We start from the raw sequence: 10,905 nt of genomic DNA, 5'->3' as shown, positions 1-10,905 counted from the left end.
ATTTAAGAGTGAAAGAAGGAGCAGTCTTGGCAGAGTCAGATGTCAGGTGTAATGGCTGGAGGTTGAGGTAGACAGGGCTGGAGCCTGAAGTTTGAGGAATGGTTTTCTGTTGGTTGTAAGTCTCACCTTGCCTCAACCTGCCCAACACTCGCACACGCTCAGGAGTGAATAACAAGCTATCCATCTGTGTAGGGAGACGGTGTTGTGTTGCATCACATGTTGTGAACTGAAAATGGAAAATATGTCAGTGACTGTCACTGAACCGTAAAAAGAAAAAGATATTTCCTCCACTGTTTATGTATTAATAGTGTAAAGTCAAGTCAGTTTTATTTATATGGCTGGAAGCCACAAATTACAACTTTGCCTCAAAGGGTACATGTGGTACTCTCTGTTCAGACACTGTTCGGATTGGGACAAATTCCACAAAAACAGTTAATAGAAGAAGGGGGGGAAAGGAAGAACACTGGAGGGATTACTATTTGAAAAAAAATAAGATTTTTCTACTTAGAATTGCATTTAAAAAAATGTCAGTGCTTCCTGGACATGAAAATCTCAAGTATAAAAACCTTGTTTTGCTGCTGACAGTGTCAGTGTAGGAACTCTCTCATTTGCACCTCACACCCTGTCAGAGACAATATGCATCCTGATGTTGAATAACAATTATCACCCCATTTCCTAGAACCATTAGATCTTCTTTTACGACACCCACTTCCATTAGGGAGCTTAAAATTTCCCCTGTCTGCAGCTCAACAATACCTTGAAAACACAATTGTTAAAAAAATATATTTTCCCTCATTTATTTTGGAATATGAGCTGAGAAATGTATCATATTAAAAAAAAAAAAAACTTTCATCACAGTTTATAAAACAGAATCTATGGCCTGCTATAACTTTCACGTAGCCACTGTCTGCTGCAGCTCAGTGGAATTTTGCTGCCGCCACCCGCTGACATAATTTGTTTCACAGTCACCACCCAGCAGCATGAATCAGATGTTGACACTCTAATTTCATGCACACATGGGTGTTTGGCTGAGCCAGCCTTGAATGCTGCTGCATTCCCCTGCCTCTGCCTCCAGCTGCCCACTATACCTGCCCTTTGCCCCCCGACACATCCATGTAATGTATTTAGCCTGGGACTCACACATTATGACTGACGGTTTAACCACACAGACTTATAATGATGATGTGCACTGACAGGACGGGTATGTGAGTTTCACTTGTGGATTATCATTCACACATCTTATCATCTTTTATAAAACTAAAAGATGATCTTTGGTAAAATCTTAAGTGATTAAGATTCACGTAGAGCAAATTTTATAATATTTGTACACTTGAATTATTGATTAATAGTCTTAAATTGACAAATAATAATGACTGATAAATTCACAATTTTAAAAGAATGATTTTAACTCAGTCATAAGTGTCTGAAAATAGGGATTTTCAATCAGTAGCCCCTTCTCCACCCATCGAGCCCCACGCTGCTTTATTTACCACTAAAATAAATCTGTTTACCGTGGTCCACAGCTCCATCTCAAAATATTTGTTTTACTTTGTTGTTTTTATAAAAAACTACATGCACTTGCAAGAAATAATAAAATATAGCCACTAGCCATGTTTCAAAATGTCAAAGGCTTGTCAAGGATTGACACATTTGCAGAGCATAATTAATGCAAGTTTTGTCTATCACTGATTATTTTGCCTCCTCTAAAAGTCAGTGCTGACAGCCTGCTGCCCGAGAGAGGACGAGCTACCTTGCGTCCATGTCCTCATTCTGTCAGCTCAAAGAGCCAGCATAAACTATTTTCAACACTAGTGACCAGCAGGATAACTTCAAAAAAAGGAAAAAAAAAAAACCGACAAAGGGGCAATTCCCAATATCTTTTCCTCCCAACAAATCTGTCAGCTTCTCTTATGAGTGAGCATAAATCCACAAGATAAACACATAAACAAATAAGTTGTTTGTGTGCAGTGGAAGCCAGATAACGGCCAGGGTTTTATGAAACACTTGCTTCCTCTTGACAAATATCCAAACAATAAACACACAGTAAATAACAGCACCCTGTCCGTATCAGTTCCCTACTTGAGGTTAAGTTGAGTTTATTGCGGAGGCCACTGCCTGCATGCATTAAGCAAATCATAAATTATACATGCTAATTACCTTAGGCCTCCACTTTAATGAATTATTTTAATTAAACTACAACATTGGGGTTTTGCATGTGGTCTATATTTCATCCCCTGCCTGAGATGACCTTCTTCTTTGTCTCACTGGAACATAGTTGAGAGAACAAGGACAATGCAGACTTGGATTATACAACTGAGTTCATACAGATGCTACTGAACAGTGAAAAATGGTTTCTGAAATAGCAAAGAGCAGATTTCATTTGTATTACGGAAGAAAAGCGAGGGCTGAAGGATGGACAAGGAAGAAAAACTCTGGGACCATGTTTGCGGATGAAAACATTTGTAGTGTCAGAAACAGTTGTTGTTTTATTCAGAGAAAATTAAGTTTTCCAAGACACTTTATTTCAATTTCATGACTGTCAGGTGTCAGAGTTTTCTATGTAGCTTTCCAGCGCTGTCCTTTCCTCCCACCTGTAACATTATGTTTCAACGCAAGTGGCTTTTATTGGCTCTCTGAAGGGCTCTATTCATTTGCTGTATTTGTTTATTTATCTGTAATGGAACTTAATGTAAGCCAAACAAAGCCCTCTTTTTTTTTTTTTTTAATTTTAAATGTTTTTTACTCCTGACTGACTTCAAACCACTGATGTGCAACATTTCACTAATTTGCTGTAATTTCCTCTGTCTTAAAACATAATTATAAGATGACTGGATGTTGCTTTTTAAATGATGCCGACTGAATATTGCACTAGCACATCATGCATCAAATGAAAACTTTTGGTTATTTTTTTTACATTTCACATTCTGAGATGATGAATTTACATAGAATGACTTCTTATTCACAAAAGTTCTTTTCATACATTTATCTGTATATAACACAAACCACTTACTTCTAACAGTGCAATACAGATCAAATAAGACAAAGTTAAGTACATTGAATTCCAAATAAACAGAAAAAAATGCACAAGTATAAATGTGTAGTTAATATATATTGTCAATATATGTTGTTACAGGTTTTTTTTGTGACAGGTGTTAATAGATTTAATTGTGTTAATATGCTGAGTTACGTTTGTAAATATGGTTTTAATATAATTGTCATGGCCAGCCAGAAAAAATAAAATCTACCTCAAAATTAAAGCTTGTAATCTGGCGTTGCTGTTTCAATACATTTAATCATCCAGAGTCAGAATTAATGTTACACACACAAATGCACCAAATAGGGAGGAGAAAAAGAAAAAAGAAAAAAAAAAAAAACTAACACTGTTGTACAAACAGTCCATGGGGGAGGGGTGGATTTAAATTCCAAAAGGGTCTCGCAGCTCGTTTCCTAGTTCCCCAGTCAGCAATGTGTTTGTGAAAAATCAGTCTTTTTGTCTTGCTGAAAAAAAGGCTAAATCTACATTGGTGGCCCAGTCTAAGTTTGCCATTCTTTGCACTTTCAATTCAAGTGAATGAGGGAGAATGAAGTGGCCCGAGACCCTTTATTTGATCTACTCGATTGCATAAAGTGACGGAATTCTAATGTATTTGTTTAATACCCCGAGATAGGTTGTTGCTTTCTATAGTGGAAGCAGATACAGCGAGTTATTTTTATTTCAGCCTCTGAAAACCAATTTTTAAAAAAAATAAATAAAAAACGCTTTAATGCATTTTGAACTTTACTGCAAATACTCCGTTTGTATTTATAAACCTGTTGCATTAAGTCCCCCCCAAATAGGAAAAAAAAATCAATAGGTCGAAACAGCCAGTTGCTCTCATTACTGCACGCAAAAATAAAATCAACGTGGCACTTATTTAACTGCCATCTGTGACATTTGAAATATGTAACAATATTGATTCGGACACTCTGTGCAGCTTTTCTAAATGTTTATTGTTGGGCTTAATTGTGTTTAGCCTACAGCTTGATGAATGAGCCCAGTTGTCTGCGCTGTGGCCATGGCATCGCAACTCCATGCATCCTAATGGACTGCACGATTCATTTCTCTCCCCACAGCCTCTCTGCGACTCTCACACTCTGAAATCATACAGGTCTGGTTATTACTATTATTATTATTATTATTATTATTATTGTTAGTGCTATTATTATTATTGTTATTATTATTATTATTGTCACTGTTAAATTTAAATGAAATTGAAGAATGATATCCAATTTAAAAAAAAGTCTGATTTATACTGGCTAATAGGCTAATAGGATCACAATAGGATAATAATATTCATAATAATAATATTCATAATAATAATCATAATGATAATCAAAATAATAATCATAATAACAATGTGACATCGTATTAGATTAAATCTTCAGAAACATTTTTGATTGTTTACTTCACTTTTAATGAGAAAATATTTCGATGACCAGTTTTTTTTTCCAATTCATTGCAGACTGTTTGCACACTTTTCGAAAGCACGCATGCTTGCAAAAAAATAAACAAACAAATAAACAAAACAACAACAATAACAACAACAGGAACAACACAAATTTGTAGAATGCATGCTTTACCTAAAAAAAAAATAGTACAAATTTACAGCATCTGATACACATGGTCACCACAGCCTTTTAAATTAAATGCTTCACAGAACATTTTCTGGAAAATAGATATCTAAAACATAAAACTAAAAAGTGCATTTTACAACATTTCAGAATCAGTTATTTGCAATATTCACATCTTGCATTTTGAGGACGTCTCACAATACTACTTTTCAATTTTGAAAAGATTTCATAACTCAGTTTGCTTTCTTTCTTTCTTTTTTCTTTTTTCTTTTTTTTTTACAGGGATGGTAAGAACAAATCTAAATCCTACTCCTATTTGGTATACCCTTACCCATCATTCCAGTATTCAAAGCAAACATAAACACAGAGCCATTGCCTCGCAATTTCATTGACATTACAGTGGTCACACAGAAACGGTGCAAAAGTTTTGCTGTTCGATAAAAACTGAAGAAAAAAAAAGAAAATTGCCACGGGAATTACAAGCATTCAAAAATCAGAATCGATGGTGTCCGAAACAAAATTCCTCCTGAAACCCCCCTCAGCGGCCCCACTGTCAACACTCAACATTTCACAATAAACTGAAAAATAGAACTATCAAATAATTTATATTTTCAAGAGCAAGAGGCCCTGTACTTCGCTGTGCGATTCTGTGCTGGACTCCTATGACACAATTTAAAGCGACACATTCAACACATACACAAATAAATCGATATGCAACTGCAACTCGCCTTGATAGTTTTTCCGACGACAGAAAATAGAAACTTTGGGTTTGGTAACGGGGCCTGGGAGCCAGCCAGCCGGCAGTTCGTGCGCTGCAGGGGAAAAGGTTCAGCTGGTCAGTGCACAGCCACAGACTGCAGTGTGGAGGGGCTCGTCAGAGTCTCGCTCGGGGTTGCGGGGCTGCTTTGGCTCGTCGCTGTCTGTGGGGACGTCGGGCTCAGAGACTGTGGAGAGTTTGATAGAAACGCGGGGATGTGTGGAGGTAGCGCCGAGAAACCGGGCATGGAGGTCGGGGTGGGCTTGATTGGCACAGGAATAGCCGGTAAAGACTGTCCCCCGTGACACAGGGACTTGATGGGCACGCCATAGGCACTGTAGTCGCTGCTTGCCATGGAGATCGGGGCCGCCGTGTCAATCACGCTGGTGTTGTACATGTGGGGCCAGGCTGTCGTCAGCTGGTTGTGGAGCGGGTACCCGGCAGACATGGACTGCATGGTGGAGAACGCCAGACTTCCCGGGACCTTGTACTCTCTGGCGATGATGTTCTCGATGGCGAACGGATGTTTAAAAGTTGACGTCTGAGACACTCCGAGGTTGTAAGTTGACATTTGGGGAAGGTGTGTGCCGGTGGCTGCCAGGGCGCTCAGTCTCAGTTTGGCTTGCTGCTGGAGGTAATGGGCAGCATCCGACTGTTTACTGGGGGCCAAGTGATCAGACGCTGGCATCACTTTGAATCTTTTGCGGCGTCTCAAGAAACTTCCATTCTCAAACATGTCCCCGCAGTTGGGGTGTAGTGCCCAGAAACTGCCCTTACCTGGCTGATCTGGGCGCCGGGGGATTTTGATAAAACAGTCGTTGAAGGATAGGTTGTGTCGCAGAGAGTTCTGCCACCGCTGAGTGTTTTCTCTGTAGTAAGGGAATCTATCCATGATGAACTTGTAAATTTCACTGAGAGGCAGCATTTTCTCTGGGCAGCTCTGGATCGCCATGGCAGTGAGGGAGATGTAGGAGTAAGGTGGCTTCTGGTCGCTGTACGTGTTTCTCCCCGGACGAGGCATCCTGGATATATATATATATTTCTTTGAGAAAAGCAATCAAAAGTATGTCTCCTTTAATTCCTTGGCGAAAGCTTGCCGATCTTCATGAAAACAGCCACGGAGGAAAGTTTCAGCGCAGGCAAAGCTGGAGCTGCGTCGCGCGTAAAACAGCCAGGTCGGGCGCCTCTGCTGTGTGCAGGCGGGCGGATGGTGCACATTTATGGAGTGACGGCTGCTGTAAGTCTTTCTCGCAAAGTAAGTCAGCTTGTCCCGCTAGCAGAGTTGAATAGACTTCATTTGGCGTCCTTGATAAGACGAGCTAAGTGGATGCCTCCATGGCCTTCCTCTAACCATCTGATAGTTTTATGTAGTGACATGAGCAGAAAAGACCCCTGTAGGGGCGCTCCATTAATGTGCCACCTCTTTGCTATCACATGACAATTGCCATGGGAGGAGGGGGCTGGGAGGAAGGCATAATCTGGTTTCATTTACACCTATTTACATGGACACCTTGGGCCAATGGAAATCATTTCCATTTGAAGACAGAAAAAGGGGTGAAAAGGCTCGGCAACCGGAATTGAACTGCGATGGCACTCAGTGTGTGAAGGTATGCGCTAACTCTTCTTCAGCTGGACTTTACAGTTAAATCTATATATGGAATGAGGGTGAAGGGGGAAATGATTCGGCATATTGTAATTTATTGATATTCTTTTATTATAAGAAAAATACGCTTTAAAGGGCCTGTGCTGCTGTTAGGTAGATGTTTATTGTATTTGATCGAAACATGGATTTATTAAAATACTCTTGTTTGTGCAGTGGTGTGTGTGATGAGTAGGAGTTTTCACCCAAAAAAATGTTTTATGGTGAATGTTTTTTTTTAATGATGTGGATTTGAATGAAAATGTCAGCTGATTCTTCGGATAGGCCAAAATTGCTGAGATTTTTTTTTTTCCTAGTTACACTCTAATAATGTTTACGAAATGCACACGCCTACAAAATAAATCGCCATGAGCGAGTTTGTTGATGAGCCGACTATTAGTTTTTCTCAGCTAATTTCGCCCAGAGCTGAGCAAAGGAAGTAGACGATATGAAAACATCAACACAATGCAAACAATGCTGTTCAAACTGAAACTTCATGAGGCAATCAGGTCCATTGTGTTTATGTAAAGAAGATTCAAAAGTACTTCAGAAATGCAAATAAACCCTTGAGGATGGTGTGGTGAAAACTGTATAAAATATCCATAAGTCAATTATATGAATGTGAAAACCAAATGGGAAGCCTATTTTGAGCTATTGCTATTCAAGCTTTTGGCCAGGGCCACCTTTCCGCTTGGAGGGTTTGCAATGCCAGGGACCACACACACGCACACGCAGATTTGCTCATAATTTATGCTAATTTCTCCCCATAAATCCACAATGCACCCCATCACCAGTCTGACGGATTACGAAAAGAATCGCATTGCGGGGGGACACTGAACTATTTTCACCCAGAAACCAGGAGGAGGATGAAGGAGAGCGTCCTCCCTGCTGTATAAGGACTGTTTAACAATCTAAAACCGAGTCAATACAAAAAAGAAAAAAAAAAGAAAAAGACTTTTCAATAAGAAACTTTATAATTAACCTATAGGAAATGTGCAATATGCCAGAATTTAATACACTGCATATTATGGGAGGTTTATACATCATTCTAGAAAAAATAAAAAAATAGGGAAAAATGTCTCGTCTAAAACTTCCATTGCTGTTTTATTTTTTTACCCTGCAGAGTGGCTTTTAACACCTGTCATTTCCCATTAATGTTCAGCTGAAAAGGTTTTGTCCAAAAGGAAGTGGCCCAGTCGACCCATCTCAAACACCGCGGATAATGACAACACACTGCCAAGTGCCAAACATCTTCTGACATCTAGCCCATTCATCCAGTCAATCATTAAAAAAAAAAAAAAAAAAAACTTTTTATATTTTTGGGTCCCACCCAGATTAATATGTCCGTGCACAAAGCAGTTAGACTTTTTTTTATGTGCAAAAACGGTGATTGTGAAACGTAATTATTGAGGCATGCAGTGAGTCACACCGATTATTACGCACGATTCTTAATTTTACATTTCCCCCTCCTTGAAGTGACACTTTTTTTTTTAAATTCATGTTTGCACTGCAGACTTGCTGTCATGCCCGTTTGCAAGTTAACCTGCAACACTCGCGTTAACCAGTCGAGCCACCGAGGAGCAGCAAGAGTTTTTTTTTTTTTCTTTTTCTTCTTCTTCTTCTCCTCTCACACACAGACGGTGTGGCTTTTTGAGCTTCAGGGTTATGGGATATTGGTAGGCCCCTTTGTCCCTGTCGAATGCACACACTGAAAATACCACCATGACTCTGAATCTGAATAGAGGTTTTTAGCTGCTCCCAAACTCCTGAGTTCAAGCAGCAGTAGATCAAGTCCGCACTATGTTTGGTCATTTGTAGAAACCCGAACAAAGGTTGGGATAAGCCAAATTGCATTGCACTTGTGAACCGTGCCTCAGTCTGAAGTATCCTTTATAGCAGGAGGGGACCAAGAACAATTTTGTGTGAGCTTTAAAAAAAAAAAAAAGAAAAAAAAAAAAAGAGGAGCGAAAACAAAGGGCACTTTCTGAAACATCTTAAAGTAGAGTAGTGAGGCGTGACATTCCCAGGGTGACGAGACACAAAAGCTGAGGTCATGGGGATGAAAAAGAGAATCAAACAGCCACTTTCACACGTCTGCCCTCCTCTGCTGCGGCCCCGGACACAATAGGAAACAAATGTTGTTAAAAGCGGATCGATGCCATTCATCCTAAAGCAGCGAATGATAGCCAAACAATATTGTCACACTGAATCGAGTTGAGATATGCTGCCACCCAGACCTACCGAGAGGGAGAGAGAGAGAGAGAGAGAGGGAGAGAGGGAGAGAGGGAGAGAGGGAGAGAGAGAGGAGGGGGGGGGGGCTATTCAGGGAACGATTAAGAGAAATTTAAAGCTGAGGGAGATGCTTGTTACACATGGAAACATTTCTTCAAGGGCTGAACCCATGTTTGAAAAATGGAGATTAATTAATAAAAATAATAAATAGGCTCCGTGATCTCGATTAAAGCTTTCCACAGCTTCCCAGCTTTATTTTTGTGATGATTACAAATTGTCTTTCATTGTTGTTTTTTCTGAACTTTACCTCTCCACAGCAGCCCGGCTGCCGACATCACTACAATCAACCTACAAATAGACAGATCATTGCTAGAGGTGTGCAAATTCACATTTTTTAAGACAAATATTTCTAATCCCGGTGAATTATGAGTGTAAATTAAGCGCGGGTTTTCTCTTTGAGATGTTTCAGTTGTCTTCACGCTGATTATCATTAGTAGGCCTGTAGGTTTAAATGGATTTGTTATCTGCCTGGCCCCAGTGTTAAACACACGCTCACTGTTTGTGTGTGTGTATGTGTGTGTGTGTGTGTGTGTGTGTGTGAGAGAGAGAGAGGGAGAGGGAGAGAGAGAGAGAGAGAGAGAGAGAGAGAGAGAGAGAGAGAGAGCAGGTTCAGTTTGTTGTCTGCTGCTGCTGCTGCTGCAAACTGTGACTCTCCAACCCAACCAATAGGCCTGTGCTTCTAATTAAGTCCGTGGTGATTTCAGCCCCTGGAGATGTTTTACGGTGCAATTAAGGACGCGCTGATGATAAGGTATGAATATTCAGCAGAATGACAATTAATTAGCAGACAGAGGGCTCTCACAAGAATCTCCTCAATGGCAAATTTAGCCTATACGGCGGGATATCCACACTACTTAAAGGCCATCTTCACACGCTGCCCCCCACCCTTTTAATACGATTTTTTTTTCCACCGGAAAAAGAAATGTGTACAGGCCTGTCTCTGGTGTTCTCCATTATTATGATTGGTGATATCATAATATATTTGTTGTTTATTCTGCTAAACAGCGGGACCAGAGTCCTCCTCGCAGCCCACTCCATTAGTTGTTTCTAGGGTGACATCAGAGGGAGTACCTGGAAGAAGACCTCAGGGCATTCACAACATATGCTCGGATTATGCTTAATGGTCTAATTACATAAATTAGGCATTCATTATACGGCACATCATCTGTAACAGATATCTCAATTGAACAGAGGCGGGAACGTCTAATTTAATTTGTCTGTGGACAATTTCATCCAATTAAACACTGAAAGACACGAAAAGGGAAAGAAATATCGACCACTATTGGCCAGATTTATAGATATGCTTTTTTCTATCTATCTATCTATCTATCTATCTATCTATCTATCTATCTATCTATCATTTTGATTTATATGAACATTTTTGATAATATGAAAAACATCAGAATATCTATCCATCCATCTACTGTATTACTATGAAATTGTTTCTGCAGGCATATGAGAGTGAGTGCATGTGAAGTGAAGTGTGTGTGTGTGTGTGTGTGTGTGTGTGTGTGTGTGTGTGTGCGCGCGTGTGTGTAGGAGGGGTGTCCCAGTTCATTGCCTCCATATGGTGAGAAACAGCAGGACTGATGAGTGTACTACCTGA

General features: G+C 39.9%; 1 protein-coding gene across 1 annotated transcript; it reads right to left on the bottom strand.

Moving 5' to 3' along the window:
* Window positions 1-4,413: 4,413 nt before the first annotated feature.
* foxb1a (forkhead box B1a) lies at window positions 4,414-7,008 on the bottom strand. The gene has a single exon (XM_023422462.2). The coding sequence runs from the start codon at window positions 6,387-6,389 to the stop codon at window positions 5,448-5,450; it is 942 nt and encodes a 313-aa protein (XP_023278230.1). The 5' UTR covers window positions 6,390-7,008; the 3' UTR covers window positions 4,414-5,447.
* Window positions 7,009-10,905: the final 3,897 nt, after the last annotated feature.

Source organism: Seriola lalandi, unplaced genomic scaffold (genome assembly GCF_002814215.2).
Source record: "Seriola lalandi dorsalis isolate HSWRI2012SDOR001 ecotype SW California unplaced genomic scaffold, Sedor1 jcf7180002054682, whole genome shotgun sequence".
Taxonomy (NCBI): domain Eukaryota; kingdom Metazoa; phylum Chordata; class Actinopteri; order Carangiformes; family Carangidae; genus Seriola; species Seriola lalandi.
The sequence above is the reverse complement of the archived record's forward strand: the minus strand, read 5'-3'. Positions and strand labels throughout refer to the sequence as shown.

Bases quoted from the DNA above. Each gene is read 5' to 3' on its own strand.
- foxb1a (XM_023422462.2), bottom strand. From the start codon at position 6,389: ATGCCTCGTCCGGGGAGAAACACGTACAGCGACCAGAAGCCACCTTAC.